This window comes from Danio rerio, chromosome 23 (genome assembly GCF_052040795.2).
Source record: "Danio rerio strain M-AB ecotype USA chromosome 23, GRCz13ab, whole genome shotgun sequence".
NCBI lineage: Eukaryota > Metazoa > Chordata > Actinopteri > Cypriniformes > Danionidae > Danio > Danio rerio.
The window spans coordinates 48665094-48682500 of record NC_141043.1 but is presented as its reverse complement, the minus strand read 5'-3'; the positions used below and the strand labels follow the sequence as shown (position 1 = coordinate 48682500).

The 17407-nt window shown below is 38.9% G+C and overlaps 2 protein-coding genes across 3 annotated transcripts in view; both read left to right on the top strand.

Moving 5' to 3' along the window:
• The window catches only part of gltpd2a (glycolipid transfer protein domain containing 2a), a 14193-nt gene extending 672 nt beyond the window's left edge, over positions 1-13521 (top strand). The window contains exons 2-4 of one of the 2 annotated variants that reach the window (XM_087307920.1): positions 1738-1808; positions 7643-7812; positions 12119-13521. In XM_087307920.1, the coding sequence (XP_087164046.1) occupies positions 1738-1808; positions 7643-7812; positions 12119-12698 (821 nt within the window). In that variant the 3' untranslated portion in view covers positions 12699-13521. Of the gene's footprint in view, positions 1-1737; positions 1809-7642; positions 7833-12118 lie in introns of those variants that run through there. The other variant, XM_087307921.1, reaches the window with a different exon arrangement.
• tfr2 (transferrin receptor 2) overlaps positions 1-17407 on the top strand; it is a 1009002-nt gene that overhangs the window by 181254 nt on the left and 810341 nt on the right. The window lies entirely within an intron of this gene.

The following is a 17407-nucleotide window of genomic DNA, read 5'->3' as shown; positions in this document are numbered from 1 at the left end:
GGTAGATATTTTATTGTATAATATTATAATTACATAACATTACATTATTATAAAAATATTGTTTTATTCTATATTAAATTAGATTTAATGATGTAAAAAATTTACCTGTTTGACTCTCACTATACAAAATATGATGTTATATAACAATATATATATATTCATTCATTCATTCATATTCTTGTTGGCTTAGTCCCTTTATTAATCCGGGGTCGCCACAGCGGAATGAACTGCCAACTTATCCAGCATGTTTTATATATATAATTTACACTTCTAGATATTTATTGGGGGCCCTCAGATGTCCTGGGCACCCTAAGCGGCTGCTTACCTTGCTTATTGGTTAAATCTGCCACTCATTGGTGTGTTAGCAGTGTGTGCTAATGTGCATCAGCTTCAACTACTGAACACGCTGTAGATAATGTCCATCAAGTAGCCGTACATTGTAATTCATGTTTTTATTTCCCCCATTTATTTCTGCTTTTGAATTGCATTTTTGGAGCTTGATCTGTCGTCCAACAACTTTTAACCTTGAACGTTTGAAAAAGTGACTTTTATTAACTTTTTTTTTTTTTTTAGCTTGAAGTGATAAGCTGTCTGGATTTGATGTTGTTTATTATGGTACAATTCATACTCATTCGTTCATTTTCTTATCAGCTTAGTCCGTTTATTAATCTGGGGTCGCCACAGCAGAATGAACCGCCCATTAAGGAAACACTCATATCCACCATTCACACACTAAAGCGTGTCCCAAATCGTATACTTATGCACTATTCTACGCCATTTTGTAGTATAAACAGTGCAAGTTGTGGTTTCACCATGAAAACTCTCAAAATAATAAGAGCACTTTAATTACCCGGATGATCACTCATTCAGCCGCTAAAATGAAGTGTGTAATGATGGACACTTCACGCCCTCAACGACCGCAGGTTTGCTCGAGTAGCGGAAGGGGCGGAGCTATCGGGCGCACATGTTGGATAACTTTATTTATTTTGGATGGTGAAAGCAGAATTCTCCTACGAGAGTGATTATAGCGCCTCCCGATGGTGAATGCGGTTATACTCACGGGAGGTATTATTTGATCATTCGTTCGTTTATTTCACTAATTTGGCGACCGTCAAACGTCATCAGGAAAACGGTTTGAATTTCCGCTTAGTAGAAAAACCATTAGAATGTCATTTGGGACGACACTACATACATATACTATCCTGTTGTAAGTGCATAAGTACATAGTGCATGAGTGTATAGTGTGCCATTTGGGATGCAGCTATACACTACTGACTATTTAGCTTACCCAATTCACCTATACCGCATTTTTTGGGGGGGGATTTGTGGTGGAAATCTGAGCACTCGGAGGAAACCCAACACGGGGAGAACATGCAAACTCCACACAGAAATGCCAACTGGCCTAGCTGGGGCTTAAGCAAGTGACCTTCTTGCTGTGAGGCGATTGTGCTACCCATTGCGCCACCGTGCTGCCCCTCTATATATTAATTCTCATACATTCTATTATTATTTCAAATGATTAAAATCTCAATAAAAGTGACTTTGTTGAACTGTAGAGTTGACTTTACAACATCAAAAGTAGCCAGAGCAGAGATCCACTTCCCATGATGCAATTCACAATCATAAATAAACCCAAAACACTTGATTAGTGTCACAACTATCCCCTACATCAGCACCTTCAGCGTCACTAATAACACGCAAACACAGTAACTTCTACTGTTTTCCTTTTCTCCGCAGCTCAAGGGACAGTCCAGGGTTGTGAGGATTCATGGAGGCCTTGTTTGAGTGCGTACAAATCTGCCAAACAGGTGAGATCTCAGGACTTATAACTGTGGTCTGGCGTTGAATTAAAGCTATAGGTTGAAAGACGGTGATCTAGACCTTTTGATAAATAATCGAATTATTCAATGTAAACACTACATTTATAGATGCACATTTTGAAAGGTGATAGTTGAAACCCTACTTTAAGGGACGGAAAAATTGTAAGGATGCTGGGATGGCAACAGTGATGAGGTTCCAAATGCAGCGTATTTATTATAAAGAATGGTGAGAAGGCAGGGTACCCCATAAAACAAGACTCAGCACTGGATGCCCACAGCTAGCTCTTTACAACTCTCACATGGTCACCCAGTTAGTATCTGGATCAAGTGTGCCGCAAGCCTACGTTTGAGTGAAGGTTTCGGCCGTTAGATCGCCCCCTGGGGGCTGGCTGCAGTACAAGTCATAAAGCCCGCCTCCTCCGTGTTAATGAAGGAGACTTGAGCCCAAATAAAAAAAAATATTACACTTGCAATAAAATGTCCCAAAAGATAGTTCTGGTGGATTAAGGCACTGGTTATTGTGCTGAAATAGGTGCAGATCTTCATTTTTGTAAACAGTTTGTTTTTAGCAGTAATTTAATGCTGGGCGTGTCATCGTGATTGACAGCTGTGATTGACAGTTTCTCAAAGCAGCACGTCTGAGCTTCGGCAGGAGACTGAAGTAGACTGAAATGTTATTATTCGATTTCTGTGTTATTTTACCATGACAAAATGAGTTCAGCAGTAAACTATAGTTTCTGACATACATGATCCTGGTGGAACACTGTTTATTCGCTAAGGTCAGGGCTTTTTTCGGGCTTTATTAGTTTGCTGATACACGCCTAGCCACCCAGATAGCAAAACACAGTTCCGGCTAGATTCTCGCCTGCCGGAGACTTATCTCTTAGAGCTCAGACTGACTAACGTTACCTCTGCTGGACCTACTCCGGATGCCTGGACTCACTGCCCGATTCCAGTCCGAGTCAATCGAGCCAGATGCGGCGGCCGAGCGAGCAGGCGCTGCCGCATGTGAGCCGGAATCAGCCCGCGACGCCGCGAGTAGGTTATGCTCTGCGGCCTGGAGCTGGCGCGATTGAATATATAAAACCCTCATATTTGTTAACGTTATTACATCCATTTGTGTTGATATGACAGCAAACGCATGCTGAGCAGTTCGGGGGGCGTGGTTGATTTTACATAAAGCGTTTGGTTGGAAGCTCGACTCCGCTCATTATCGCGGCTCCTCCTCTGGCTCCATCAGACAGTCCTTCTGCGCATGTCTGGCTCCAATTTCAGCAGTCTTTTGCGACAGTTTGTGCCCGTCAAGCAGGCGTTTTGCCCTCAAGGCGTTCAATGGGAAAAAGGGCTGTCGCGTCGTCCATATTTTTTACAGTCATTGATCTGGATGGGAGACCACATGGGAAAGCTAGGTTGTTGGCAGAAGTGGTGTTAGTGAGGCCAGCAGGGGGCGCCCAACCTGCTGTCTGTGTGGGTCCTTATGCCCCAGTATAGTGATGGGGACTCTTTACTCAGTGGCGCCCCCAGAAAAATTTCTTAGGGGTGGCCAAGTAAGGCCACAACAAATCTTGGGGTGGCACACAAAAAATTATAAATTTTGTATATATTGTGAATGAAGAGTAATGTTTTATTTTTGTTTTTGGTAAAATAAATAATGAAGTTTTATTGAATTCCAATAATTACTCTTGAAATATCGTAATTTATTCCGCAAGTACAAGTGCAAACCAAATAAAAATCAATATTTAGTCTAAAACCTCTTTCAGGTAAGTTAATTCTTGTATAACATACAATATATGCCATGTCTAATATTAATGAAGATTAATGAATGAATTAATAAACCAAACAAATAAACAAACTGAACAAAGGCATTACTATGTACACACGCTTGCTATACAGACCCTAATATCATTTATCCATGCTCCTTTGTGAGCCACAATGATAAAACATATTCCTGTACCTATTTGCAAAATACACCCACAAAATCAATAAGATTTTTGGCCCTTTTAAGTCAACCAGCAAAATAATGTAGTTGCTAAGTAAACTAGATTTTGAAAAGCAGATTTCAAAATGCATCTGTAGCGTACAGTCCACAGATAAAATTACTTATTGATTTTATCATGGTCTGGCTTTCGTCGACAGGAGGGTTTTACGACTCCTGGCTCCAAAAAGTCTGGGTACCCCCGACAGACTTTATCTCTCCAGTGTCCCTGGATTACTGAGTCTGGAGCTTCAAAGACATTCCTGCCCAAATACACACACACACACACACACACACACACACACACACAAGGCTGTCCCGACAGAAAAAAAATGAACTCATCAAATCCTGAACCAGCACAAAACTAAAGTGTTATGTTTTGTAAACTTTGTATCTCATTTCTGACTTTTCTTACCTGTGTAACCTCTCTTATAACCTGTATGCATGTTCCCTTTAGGCCTTTGTAAAGCATAAATATTGTAAGGATATGAAAAATTATGTTGATGTACTTTTAAACCCCCCCATGTTTGGTACCGATGGGTTTCTGCTGACATCTTACAACACATGATGCGTAGATCGAGACCATAACTCGCATTGCTTTATTCTTTAAAGCCCTGTATTAAATGCCTGTCCGCATGCTTTAGGCGGACACTCAAATTTGCATACGAGCAGCCTCGAGACAAAGGAAGGTTCGCGCGCAAACTTTCCCCCGAAATCATTGGTCAGAATGCTGTACGGGTTGTCACGTGACCCGCAGGTATAAGCAGACTTTCCCGACAAACATCTGGGCAGAAAGAGAAGGTCCTAACAAAGAACCCATCAAACGTGGTCCCTTTAAGGGCCACGTGGCTTTCTAAGCCGCATGGACTTTTTCCCGTAACGCTTTCTTTATTTTCCGGCAAAGTAAACTCAGTTTAAAGTTTGCGATCGTGTTCGTCCGAACTGCATTACAAACTCCACGCATCAAGAAGGACATCAAAACGAGTTTTCATCACGACGGAAAAGAGACTCTCATAAGAGGGACCTCCACACATGAAGGTGATTTTAGTTATGCGAATAAGCTGTGCCCCTTTTAGCAAAAAAGTTGTTTTTTTTTTTGGATAATCTTGGTGGTCCTTAATGGTGCGTGTGGAACTGAAAGTTTTGTCACTCTTTTATCTGAAGCCTCTATTTCCTAGCTTTACTATTTCTCTTTGTTGTTACACGTTCTATAGACCCGATGTCTCCACGTGGTTTCCCTTTTTGTTCTGTGTTTAATGTTTGTTTGTTCGTTATTCGTCTGACTAGTCAATAAATTCCATTATAATCAAATGATTTGTATTGTTTGCCTCACGAGAAAATGTCACTGTAATACAGATTCCCCTGCCTAGCTATTATAAGTTATTTAATACTTTTGAATGATTAATCTACTTCACAAGAAGTAGCAATTAAATTCCCTTTTTCTAAATGAATAGATTACCGTGTCCGCTCGGAAGAGCGGCGGCTCTGCTTGTGTTTGTTTGGTCAAATTAACAATAAATTGATCCGGAATATTAATGATTAATAATAATTCGTTATTGTTGATAATTAATATTCATAATCTGGGAATCCGCTCGGTCGCGCGAGCATGATCATATACAATCATATGCTTGTTTGACCAAATTGGCTGAAGCTTAAGCCGGAATATTAATAACTAAGAATAAACCGTTATTGTTGATTATTAATATTCATAAAATGAGCTAATTTCATGTTACAGCATCTATCTATTTATTTTGGATTTGCGGTTTTCATTCAGATAAAACACAACTTTTTCATTTCAAAAATAATAATTTCTTAATAAAAAGTGTGCAATCTCAGTGAATCAGCTTCGTGAGTGGCGCTGATCAATCCACAATAATTTAGTGGCTGCATTTTATTTATTCATTTATTTATTGAAGTATTGTGAATTTAAGTAAATACATTTAAATTAATAATATCAGCAACGATCATATTGGGGTGGCCACAGGGGTGGACAGAGTTTACACAAGGGTGGCGCCCCTGTCTATGTGTTAAACTGAGATGAGTGAGATGTTAAACTGAGGTCCTGACTCTCTGTGGTTGTTAAAAAATCCCAGTATGTCCTTATATCCTATAAAATAGTAGGGGTTTAACCCCTGGCATCCTGGCCAAATTTGCCCACTGGCCTCTGCCTATCATGGTCTCCTAACTCTCCCCATATTGGCTTCATCACTCTGTCTCCTCTCCACCAATCAGCTGGTGTGTGCTCTGGTGAAATATGGCTGCTATATATACCCCCCCCCCTCCCAAACAATGTGTAAAGTGCTTTGAGTGTCCAAAAAAGTGCTATATAAATGTAAGAATCATTATTATAAGTGAGTTTATGGTGTCTATATAGTCCATGTAATCAGTGATGATGGACTGCAGCTGTGTGTGTGTAATTAAGGGTTGATCTGGAACTGGTGTGTGGGTGGAGTGGATGATGGCGTATGTAGTTTAGTACGTAGTTATGTAGTTTCTCCAGTGATCCATGAAAGCTACGTCACTGGTGATCATAACAGAAATGACCTGAAGATTTTTTTTGAAGTCTCTTTATTTCAAGAGAAATGCCCGAAAACGTTCACATGCCTTGGTATTGTTTTTGCTACCTTATTAAGACCCTTATTTGTCTATTCGTTTTCTTTTTTATTTAACTTGTTTTCCCTTTTCTCATTTTTTTGTTCCTATTGTTGAACTTTGTAACCTCACTAACATATTTATCTGTTTGTTGAATATAGGGTTTGTACTTGCGTTATTAAAAAATATTAATAAATAAAGGAGAGATTACAGGGGAATAACTAAAAACATGGCTAGGAGCGCTACATGTTGTTGTTTAAGTTTGTTTGCGTGAACAGGAAGTTGCTGAGACTTTTATTTCAGAATGTTGATGTACTTCCAACTGAAGTGGAATATTGAGTAGGGGTGGGGCTTTCTCTTTGCATCATGGTAAGATGGGCGTGGTTAAGAATATTGTGGCTAAAGCATCAACAAAGAAGGAGCCAATCCAAGTGCAGTAGCAATTGTTTAGACCAGGGGTCACCAATCTCGTTCCTGGAGGGCCGGTGTCCCTGCAGGGTTTAGCTCCAACTTGCTACAACACACCTACCTGGGTGTTTCAAGTATACCTAGTAAGAGCTTGATTAGAATAAGAGTGTTTGATTAGGGTTGGAGGTAAAACCTGCAGGACACCGGCCCTCCAGGAACAAGTTTGGTGACCACTGGTTTAGACCTTGACTGAAAATTAATGAAACTTTCTTAAAGTCCCCAAGAAATCAACACTCACCATATTGATTTTGTTAGCTCACACTGCTAGTTTTGTGCTGTTCAATTCTTCTGTGCATGTCATCAAGAACAAAAATAGTTTGCCCTTCTAATCTTTAACTGCAATCTAATAATGCACTTCTTGTTTTTTTTCTGTTACTTTGTCAGATTATGAATGTTTTAGGAATTGGGCGGGGCTAACACACTTAACCACGCCCCTCCAGCTGTCAGTTTTGACAACAAGCAGAAATGGTGAGGAGGAGGAGGAGTCTGTTAGGTTGTAATAACTCTCCACAAACCCTTTTCACCATCTTTCTGAATGAAACGCCTACTTCACTAGATCCTATCAGCTCGCAGTAGAAAAAACAAGCCACGCCCACTGTTGTATCGTTTAATATAGTTTCTCTAGAAACTGCATCACAGTACGAAACAATAACAGTCGCATCTTCCGGTTCATGTGGACTTTAAACTGGATTATCTTGCACAGATGAATTATTCACCTTAAGAATAACAATGTGTGCTAGCAAAATAAACATTTCACATTTTGATTTCACACACTTGCATTGTCCAGGTGGATCATGCTTCCATTCCGGAGGAGCTTAGAGCAAGTGACTTAATCAGGGAGTGTAACGGACAGAAGTTCCAGGTGTCCCGCCTCCTCCTGCATCTAAACTCCGCCCTCGGCCCCGCCTCTGACGTGCTGCTGGACCCATACCTGCTCTGCTGGGAGGAGCTGATCAAGTAGGAAATCTAAAGAAATGGTTCTTCTTTTTATTTTCTTTCAAAAGTCACAAAATCAACATTTACAGGGCTGTTTCTCATGCGCTGTTTAGCGATCTCGCGTCCTCGTATTCTCATGTAACATCATCATCAACTGCTACAGTTCTGTTCCAATACTCAAGACCACAATAACTGAGGACGTGTGAAACTTCCCGGATGTGTTCTTGATATCGAGGACGCACCCATGCAGACTTGAGCTGTTTCTCAATTCCAAGAACGCAGAGAACGCACTTGCATTCTTGTGAAGACCGATCTTGCTAGCTCGAAAGAACGAACTCCGGAGACCGCAAGAACAGAGAATGCGTCCTGTAAGAAATGAGATGCTGCGTTCTTCGTGATGGTCACATGACCTTCATGCGTTTTAAATGAAAATTATTTAAACATTACAGCATTCATACAACGATTTATTGTTTTTCCCCTTTCCAAAATATGTACTCTGCATAAAGATCTTACAAATATACTCTGCACAATATAAATAGCACAGATTTTAATATGAATTTCAGCAAATAAACACCCTTAATGTGTTTAAGTCTTTATTACGATGTCCATGGTAGTTCACCGTTTCATTTAGGGAAACTCCTGAGATAAATAAGGTATACCTCAGAACTTTAATAATAAATCTATACAAAATGCTGCGCTTCCCACCTCCAGTCGCAATGACTTCTGGGACTTCTCAAGCGAGTTCGGTGCTTAAGTCTGCATTGATGCGTCCTCAATATCAAGAACACATCTGGAAAGCTTTATGCGTCCTCTGTTCTTGCGGTCTTGAGTATTGGAAGTGATGATGACGTTCCACGAGAACACGAGGAGGGAAGATCGCTGAAGAACGCAAATTGAGAAACAAACCGGAGGACTGAACTCACTCTAGAAGTCCCAGGAGCCTTTTTTTATTGTATGCGAGTGCCATAAAGGCATTAAAGTTTGACATTTGTACCGTAAAATCAATCTGTAGCACCTAACGCAATTGCTGTGATTTTTATTTAGCATAATAACCCCAGGGGTCGCAATCCAATGGAAAAAAAAAAGGCTGATGACTTTTTATTTGCATGTGTTTTTATTAAATATTAAGTATATATTGGATATATTATAAGTTTAAAAATAATTAGCCCTATTTTTTATATTCTGCAAGTTATGGATAAAATATGATAGTTCTAATAGTTTAATTTAATTATATAAAAATATATAAATTATTTATTTACTAAAAATATATTATTAGTGAGACGTCTACTTTAGCCAATCAGAACAGTCAGACGCATTCACGTCCGCGTTGTTTATGAGAATAAAAGCCCTTGAATATTTTTCCAGACACATTTGACGGCTCGATGTTAGTCAGATATTGTTTCTATGTTCATCTTAACGCCAATGGTGTAAGTAATTATCGATAGGATGCTTATGATAAGCTGTTGTTTGTTTACCTTCAAGCTCTGCTTCCTTCAGTTGCTTGACGCGTCGCGTGTGCCAGAGAAACAGCCCGTGAGCGCCAGCACACACACATATCAATGACATCTCGACATTCGAAAGTGTTCCCCTTATATCTTCATCGATGTTGTTCACAATACTGATCATCCACAGAGTTTGTAATGTAGTCAAATGTTTACGAACACAAGCGCAGCTGTTTAGAGCTCATTTCTGGTTAATGATGTCAGAGTTTACTATTATTTTGCAATGGGTGTGTGAACAGCGCTTTTATGAATTTACCGATAAATTCCGGTAATTTCCCGGAAAGGTCTGTATGTGTGAAAGGGGCAAAGGTGGGCAAACTATAGCCTGCGGGTCATATGCAACCCGCTGAACACTTTCATCCGGCCTGCAAGGGAGTTTTTAAAATGCTGCTTCAGAGTAACGGTTGGTTCAGAATTAGTAATGATGCAATACAAGTGAACGCCATGTGATGGCAGCATTGCACGTGGTAAAGTTAGCGCAACCAGTAGAATTAGAACACACTCTTGGATATTAAAATGCACTCGACCATTACTCACTGAAAAAATTAGTAAGGCAGTTTAAGGAAGAATCGACAACAAAATACTTCTTCACCAATATCGGACAGAAAGCAGGAGGTCTAATATGGCAAGAAAGTATTGCTACAAGACTCCAACCTAAGGGGCCGATCACACCGAACGTGCTATGTGTTGAGAGGTTTACTACTGGCCGCGAGGGTTTTGCGCACTGCTTATGTGCCCTACGCGCCTCACGTCTTCCCTGCCTGCTGCGCCTCACATTTTTGCCATAGCAGACTCCAGACTTTGACACCCTTGCGAAGAGAGGGGAGCAGGCTCATTGTTCACATTAACACACTCATAATAACATGACCTGGAATAACAAAGACTAAGATTCTTCTTCAGTTTTATCATAGTTTTATGGTTGATATGAGCATATTAATACAAGCTCAAATGAGATTGTTGTGAATTTGACTCAAATTCTATAATAGTTGCTGGTTAAATGTGTAAATTTATGTCATAGAATATATTTGGCATGCACACATCCACTTTAAAAATGTCTTTATCAAAGATTTGTGGTTTTATCGAGTGTTATGATGACTGATCTGTATATTCTAAAAGCAGTGCACATTAGGTTATTGTAAATTTGACTGAATAGTAAACTTTAGGAATTATTTTTATTGTTTTAATATGAGATTTTTTTCTATTAGACAGTATCTTTTCTATTCTCCACTGTAAAAATTATTACATTAATATTATTAGTATTTTTATTTATATTATTATATTTTATACGGGATTATTTTATTGTTTTTTGATGAATAATAAGTAAATATAAATAAAAGTTATTTTTTGAAGGATTTGACTTGTGGCCTTCACTTGGTTTGCAAAACTTGGCCCTCGGTTCTAAAAAGTTTGCCCACACCTGGGCTAAAGTCTTGCAAACCCCCAGGGGGACCCGACCCCCACTTTGAGAACCACTGCTATAAGGAAACAAAAATGCTTCATCTTTGGCATCACTGTAAAACGGGTATACACCAAGCGGCAACCTCCCGCTCTCCCTCGGGAGGCCAATACGGAAGTTACTGAAACTGCAATTCATCGAAATTCCGCTAGTCCTGGCTCCATAATAAAGCAAAGTTTAATTGAGCGCACTGTTAGAATGGCCAACTTTACAGCAGAAAAAAAGGTGTTTACAGCCTGCTACAAAGAAAGATTTTTATTAATACAGCTAATATTACTCTTCATGACAACTGTGAGGGGGTGAATATTTTTATAACTCATCCGTTTCCTTTATATTAAGTTATATTAAGTTTGCATAATTAAGGGCGTGGCCACTTGATTGACAGTTAGGTCTCGTTGGTCGCCGTCACGTCACCTCAGCTGAATCCTGCAGATTAGCCACTGAACTCGGCATATTTATCGTATTTCTGTGTTGTTTTATGTGGCTTTACACAGTCAACTGCCTTTTGGACTTGTTTCCCACAATTATTAGATGGCATGGCATGCTGAGTGCACTTAATTGTGCTCACAAACCATTCACGTGGCCTCCGTTTCCCATGTGAGTAAAGTTATATACTTATATACCATCTCTATACATGTATTTGTTTTATTTAAGATCATTTATCGTTTATATTTATATTTAGAGCTGTAATGCACTTCAGAATCTGACAGGTTGTTTAGCTGCAGGCTCTAGAACAGTCATCTGAAGTGTTGTCATACGCTGGATTTCATCAATAGTCCTGCATTAACTAACACAGACTATATGTGAAGTGTTTGGAAGTAATTCGCGTTTTTCTCCTGTAGGAAAACGTCATAAGAACAATGTTTAGTGGCTCAGTTTATTACAGCAGTGTTTTTAAAAGTCTAAACACTTTATTGATATAGTGTACAACCAAGCACAAGTGGTCAGAACACAAACGAGTCGCAGGTGATAAAGTATTGAGCGTTATCCCAAAGTAAAGTGTTTCTGAACCAGGTCCAAGCAAACAGCCAGCAGGTGTCTGTAGCTCCGCCCACTCTCCGCCTCTTTGCCCTTGTTTGGTGTCCCGCCGTGGGTGTGATGACGCGCGAGCAAAATGGCGACGGTTGGCCGCGCCTACTTGTGGCTTCTTTTGCGCTCTTCAGAAACCTATGGGTGACATCAAGAACACTCCGTCCATATATTTTACAGTCTATGGTATAAACACAAACAAAAACATTAATAATTAAAATAATTACCAAAAAATTACAACTAAATAACAAAAAACAGCACGGAGCAAAGTGCTCTGAATCAGACATGTTGATGAATGTGGAACTGTGCTTGTGGTGTGATGTTGTGTCCTGTGCTGCAGGTTCATGGAGGCTCTGGGTCCTCTGGTGGGATTTTTCACTCATAAAGTTGAAGAGAAGATCGCGCTCATCCGACAGCTCTCACTGGAGGAATCCACCAGACACAGTGTTACCGCTAGCAACAGTATGATGTATGGTGCTCAGCATGAAGCCCCGCCCCCTGGCCACGCCTACCATTCTGTGCATTCGATGCTGGAGGCGGAGCTGCAGAGGGGCGTGGTCTCCTTTGACCAACAGACGCCCTCTGGGAGTCGGACGTTGCTCCGCCTTCATCGTTCATTGCTGTGGTTACAGCTGCTGCTGGAGAAACTGGGGACTGAGCGTGAGGGGCGGAGCTTCGGTGAGCTGTGTCGCGAGGCCTACCTGGAGGTTCTGGCTCCTCATCATCCCTGGCTGGTGCAGCGCGCCGCTGAACTGGTGTTTCACGCAATGCCCGACCGGAGCGTCTTCCTGCAGCTGGTGTGCGTGCGGACACAGGAAGAGGCGGAGCCTGTGATGCGCATTGTTGTTGCAGCGATCCGAGAAATTCACCAAAGGACACAGAGAGAGCTGGAGATCAGAAACATGCTGGACCTGCCTTAAAGGGGCAGTTCACACAAATATTTAAATACGCTGTTTATCTCATCACCCTCTGCCACTGTAAAAAAAAAATCTGTAATTTTTCGGTTTATTTCTGGCAGCTAGGGTACCGGGAAAAAAATGAAAATAACAGCTGTTAAATTACAGAAACATAGTGTAAAATAATGGATATTAAATTACAGAATTTTGCTTAAATTAAAATTTCTGGTAAATTTCGATGATTTAATATCCGTTATTTTACAGTAAATTTCTGTAATTTAACGGTTGTTATTTTACGTTTATTTTCGGCACTCTAGCTGCTGGAAATAAACCATAAAATTACGGATAGATGACTTTATATCTTCAGTATGGGCCTGAAGATGGCATACAGAATGTTTTTTTCTCTCCAACAAGTTATTTTTCCATGGTTTTTCAATGTAAACACTTGCTTGTTGGATGTGTGTGACCGTTACTCTCGCATCTCACATATTTTGAAGCGCTGTGTTTTTTTGGACACTGTGTCAAGTTGAAAGATCTTCAACATTCCTGTGCAGTTCATCACTGTCAGTCCCAAAGCAGTGGACCAATCAGAAGGTGTTGGAGGCGGGGCCATACCTGTCAACCCTCCCGTTTTTCCCGGGATTCTCCCGTATTTTACAGTTCTATCCCGCTATCATCCTGTAAAGGTATTTTCCCATATTTCTTCCGTAATTTCAATCTTTCCATGAAGGGTCGCACAACCCATACCACCGAACCACCAGGGGCCACCCCTTGCTCTAAAATGTGAATCTGTACTTTCGTTTTATTTAGACATGAAAACACTTTGAAATAAAAAATAAAAACGGCAGGATTCCCTTCCTTTTCCTTACAGGTGGCATCCCCCCTCCTATACAATCCTCAAAATAGTCATATAGCAGTGCGTGACTGTCAGCTGACGCGCTCTATAGTGATAAACAAACCAAACGGATTCTGCACAAGCAATTTGAAGCACAGCGAAAGTCGGTTTTGGGTGCGTGTTTGAACAGACATATATACACATAATTAATAATAATATCTGAAGATGTTGATCTTGGTGGGTGTTTTTTTTTTTAAACAAGTAATTTTGTCCTAAATCAGCACAAAAAGTTAAAGCAATCGAATGCTTTCATTATAGCGTTAGATGAGTGCATTTTTAAAGTGGCACACCTGTTATTCAATGTAATCAAACAAAAAAATGTAAATGAGAGAATCATTCACTGCACTTTAATCAGAATGTGCAAGTTATACAGTGAAGAAACCATTGAGATTTGATAGCTTGATTCTATTTCTTTATAATAGCTATTACTTTAAAAAGCTGAACTGTGTGTGTGGATGTTTCCCAGGGATGGGTTGCGGTTGGAAGGGTATCCGCTGTGTGAAACGTGCTGGATGAGTTGGCGGTTCATTCCGCTGTGGCGACCCCAGATTAATAAAGGAACTAAGCCAAAAAAAAAAGAATGTTTGCTAATGTATTTGCTGCTAGTGTATACTATTTTTTTTTCTTTTGTAAATAATAATAAAATATTACTGTCCATTTAACTGGTTACAATGAAACAGCTCCAGATTAATATATTTTGTTATTTAGGTTTATTTTGGGGGGGCGCTGCACTTTTTAAAACTTATTTCTGAGTGCTGTGGCAAGCACTTTTAAAACCAAAAGCGCATTCAGTGTGACTGAACCCTAACTAGTGTTATTTGCACGTCTTATGTTTTGAATTAGTGGTTTTCAGTCAACAAATTAATTACCATTAAATCCCAATGAATGACATGGCTTCATTATGATCGCCCTCTAGTGGCGAATCACTGAACAGCTTTCACAATTTATACCTGATCTCAGATCAGTTTTACAAGTTTGTAGGCATTTTACTGAGACATTTGAATAATGAAAAAGAATAATAGTTAATAATAGTCTCTTCTTATCCTGTTTAGCAGAGCCCACAATTGAACAATATATAACATTGGACATTTTTTAAAGAACACATATCAGACAGATGCTTAATGTTTATTATATATATATATATATATATATATATATATATATATATATATATATATATATATATATATATATATATATATATTTATTTATTTATTTATTTATTTTATGTCAGCTTAGTAGCTAATTTACCAGGGGTCGCCACAGCCTAATGAACCGCCAACTACCTATACATCTCTCATTCACACACACTCACTTAAGCAGGTAGCACACCGGAAGTGCCGCGACATGGTGCGCACATGACAGTTAAAAGTATCGCACACCAGGCGCACATTCGCATGCTATTTGAAATGAAGCTATTCAGATGGCGCTCTGTGGCGCGGCAGAAATATGAACAGTGTCTTAAGTCGTGGCTGGGCGCTGTGTACAGCCGCAGAGTAGCGGCGCTGGTGTGTGTACCCTTGTAGAAATCTATGTTTTGAATTCTAAAAATGAATGCTGCGTTTCCGAGCGCCGCTTGTGGTATTGGACCCCCTTTAAACACTACAGCCATTTAAGCCCATGTCAACAGTGGGAGAACATGCAATATAGATGTAAGCTAAGTGCATATTTAGGCTATACTTTAAAGTTAAATAAAGTTCACAATATTTGAAAAAGTCCATTCTATTGCATGTTTTGCCTGAGTTTTTTGTTGCATTTACAAAGTTTTGACCAGTAGGTGTCGCTATCACTTGCTGTTTACAACACTTTGAACATCTTTTGTGCATTTATTTCTCTCTTCTGCCTGATTTAACAACTCTAGCAGTAATTATCATGATTAGCTCATTCTGGCAGTTCGACAATTAGCACATTGAGACATTACAATGATTGATCATTTACATCAGCAAAATATGAGAGATTTGTTCAGTTTTTTTAATTAATTATTTTTATTGGTTTCATTAGGTTATCAACAGATTGCAGAAACTTGGAACATTAGAAAAAATTGAGATGTTGTTACAATCTGCATAATACAATTTAGAGAATTAAAAAAGAAAGAAAAACAAAAAATTAAAAACATTTAAATATAAAATATAAAACAAACCAGAGGGAAAATTATATAAGGTTAGACATTAAAAGCCATTCTTGTTGTTTTTTATGCCCACTAAAGGTAAAATACATGACTTATAGTCAATAAAAAAATTGAATTGAACCAGAATTGGATTTTTTTCCTCAAAAATGTACACTTATAATAAAAAGATTAACTATGTACTGGATGCAAGATATAGAGTTGTAAAAAATAATGTCAAAAGTATTTTAACAAATATCAACGTTTGTCTTTTCTAAGAGAAAGATGCATATTTCTGTTCAAAATAACTTCACACAAGAACATTCACAGCAAAGATAAACAATGGATTCTTCCGTCACCAAACGTTAGTTTTCAATATCTATCATATATTTACTAAGTAAGATATTAAAGGATAACATATATGCAGTATTTTATATGTAATTTCTTTCACTTTGTTAGTTAGCAAATAATTATGTGGAAGAATCCAAGTAGCGTATGTGGCCTGCCATTTAAAGGTGGAAGTTCATTGGCGTTGTTTACATTCCGCTCTTCAATATGGCCGACTTTGTCTTTAAACGTAAACGGAGAATTTGAACCGGAAGTCTCGTCCTTTCACGAAAACGGCTCACCTGCGTGTTGTAAGATGAGGTGAGTAGTATTTGTCTTGTTTCTAACTTTGTGGTCAGGTTTGTTTTTCACATTTTACATGTTATTTTTAAACTGTGAGAGGCAGTGCCTTATATAGTGTTGCTATGCGGTTGCTGGGAGTTTCGCGCTGTATATTCAAAGCATTTTCTGTGAGTTCTGGTCCAGCAGGAGGAAATGATTATCTCATTTATTCACCAGGTGTCGCTGTTTCGCTGTGTGTTTAGAATCGTGAGGGGTGCCCAAACATTTTCTTATGAAGGGCCAAAAACTAAACTTGATTGAGGATGTTGGGCTAAAGGTAAATATACTGAACTGTATTACATTAAAGTTGCCATGATAATTTCCTAATATTATTATATTTGAATAAAAAGGACAGCACGGTGGCACACTGGGTAGCACAATCGCCTCACAGCAAGAAGGTTTGAATCTCGGCTGGGTCAGTTGGTGTTTCTGTGTGGAGTTTGCATGTTCTCCCCCTGTTGGCGTGGGTTTCCTCCGAATGCTCCGGTTTCCTGGTCCAGTTACCTGCAGCAGTTTACTTTTTAAACTTTTGACTGTAGTTTGGATTAATGAAGTTTAATTTCATCACAGCGTGATTAATCCCCTTGCTAAATGTTTTACTAAAATAAATAAGTGTTTTGTTTAAGTCTTAGATGTAATTTCCAATTAAATAAAACTAATTAAAATTGAAATTAAAGTGTCCCCTCAACCCTGTTACGGACTTCAACCCCGTCACTGTATTGGCAACTGAATCAAATTAACACTTTTTGGGAAAATAAAATAAGAAAAACAATTAAATATAAAAAAATTCTTGCTCAGTAGCAACCACCATGTTAAGGCCTAACATTGTAAATATGTGATTGGGGTAAATTTAAAACCTTATACTACAGTATTGGGTCATTTGTTTGTAATAGGCTGCATAGTTGTTGTATTACAATATTACCTCAACATAATAATTCAAGTATGATTCCAAAACTACAGTATTTACTATGAATTATAATTTATAATTCATTATTATTATTATAGTGACATTCAATATTTGTTGTATTTTAGAATAAATGCAAAATAGGTATGATTAGATCACTA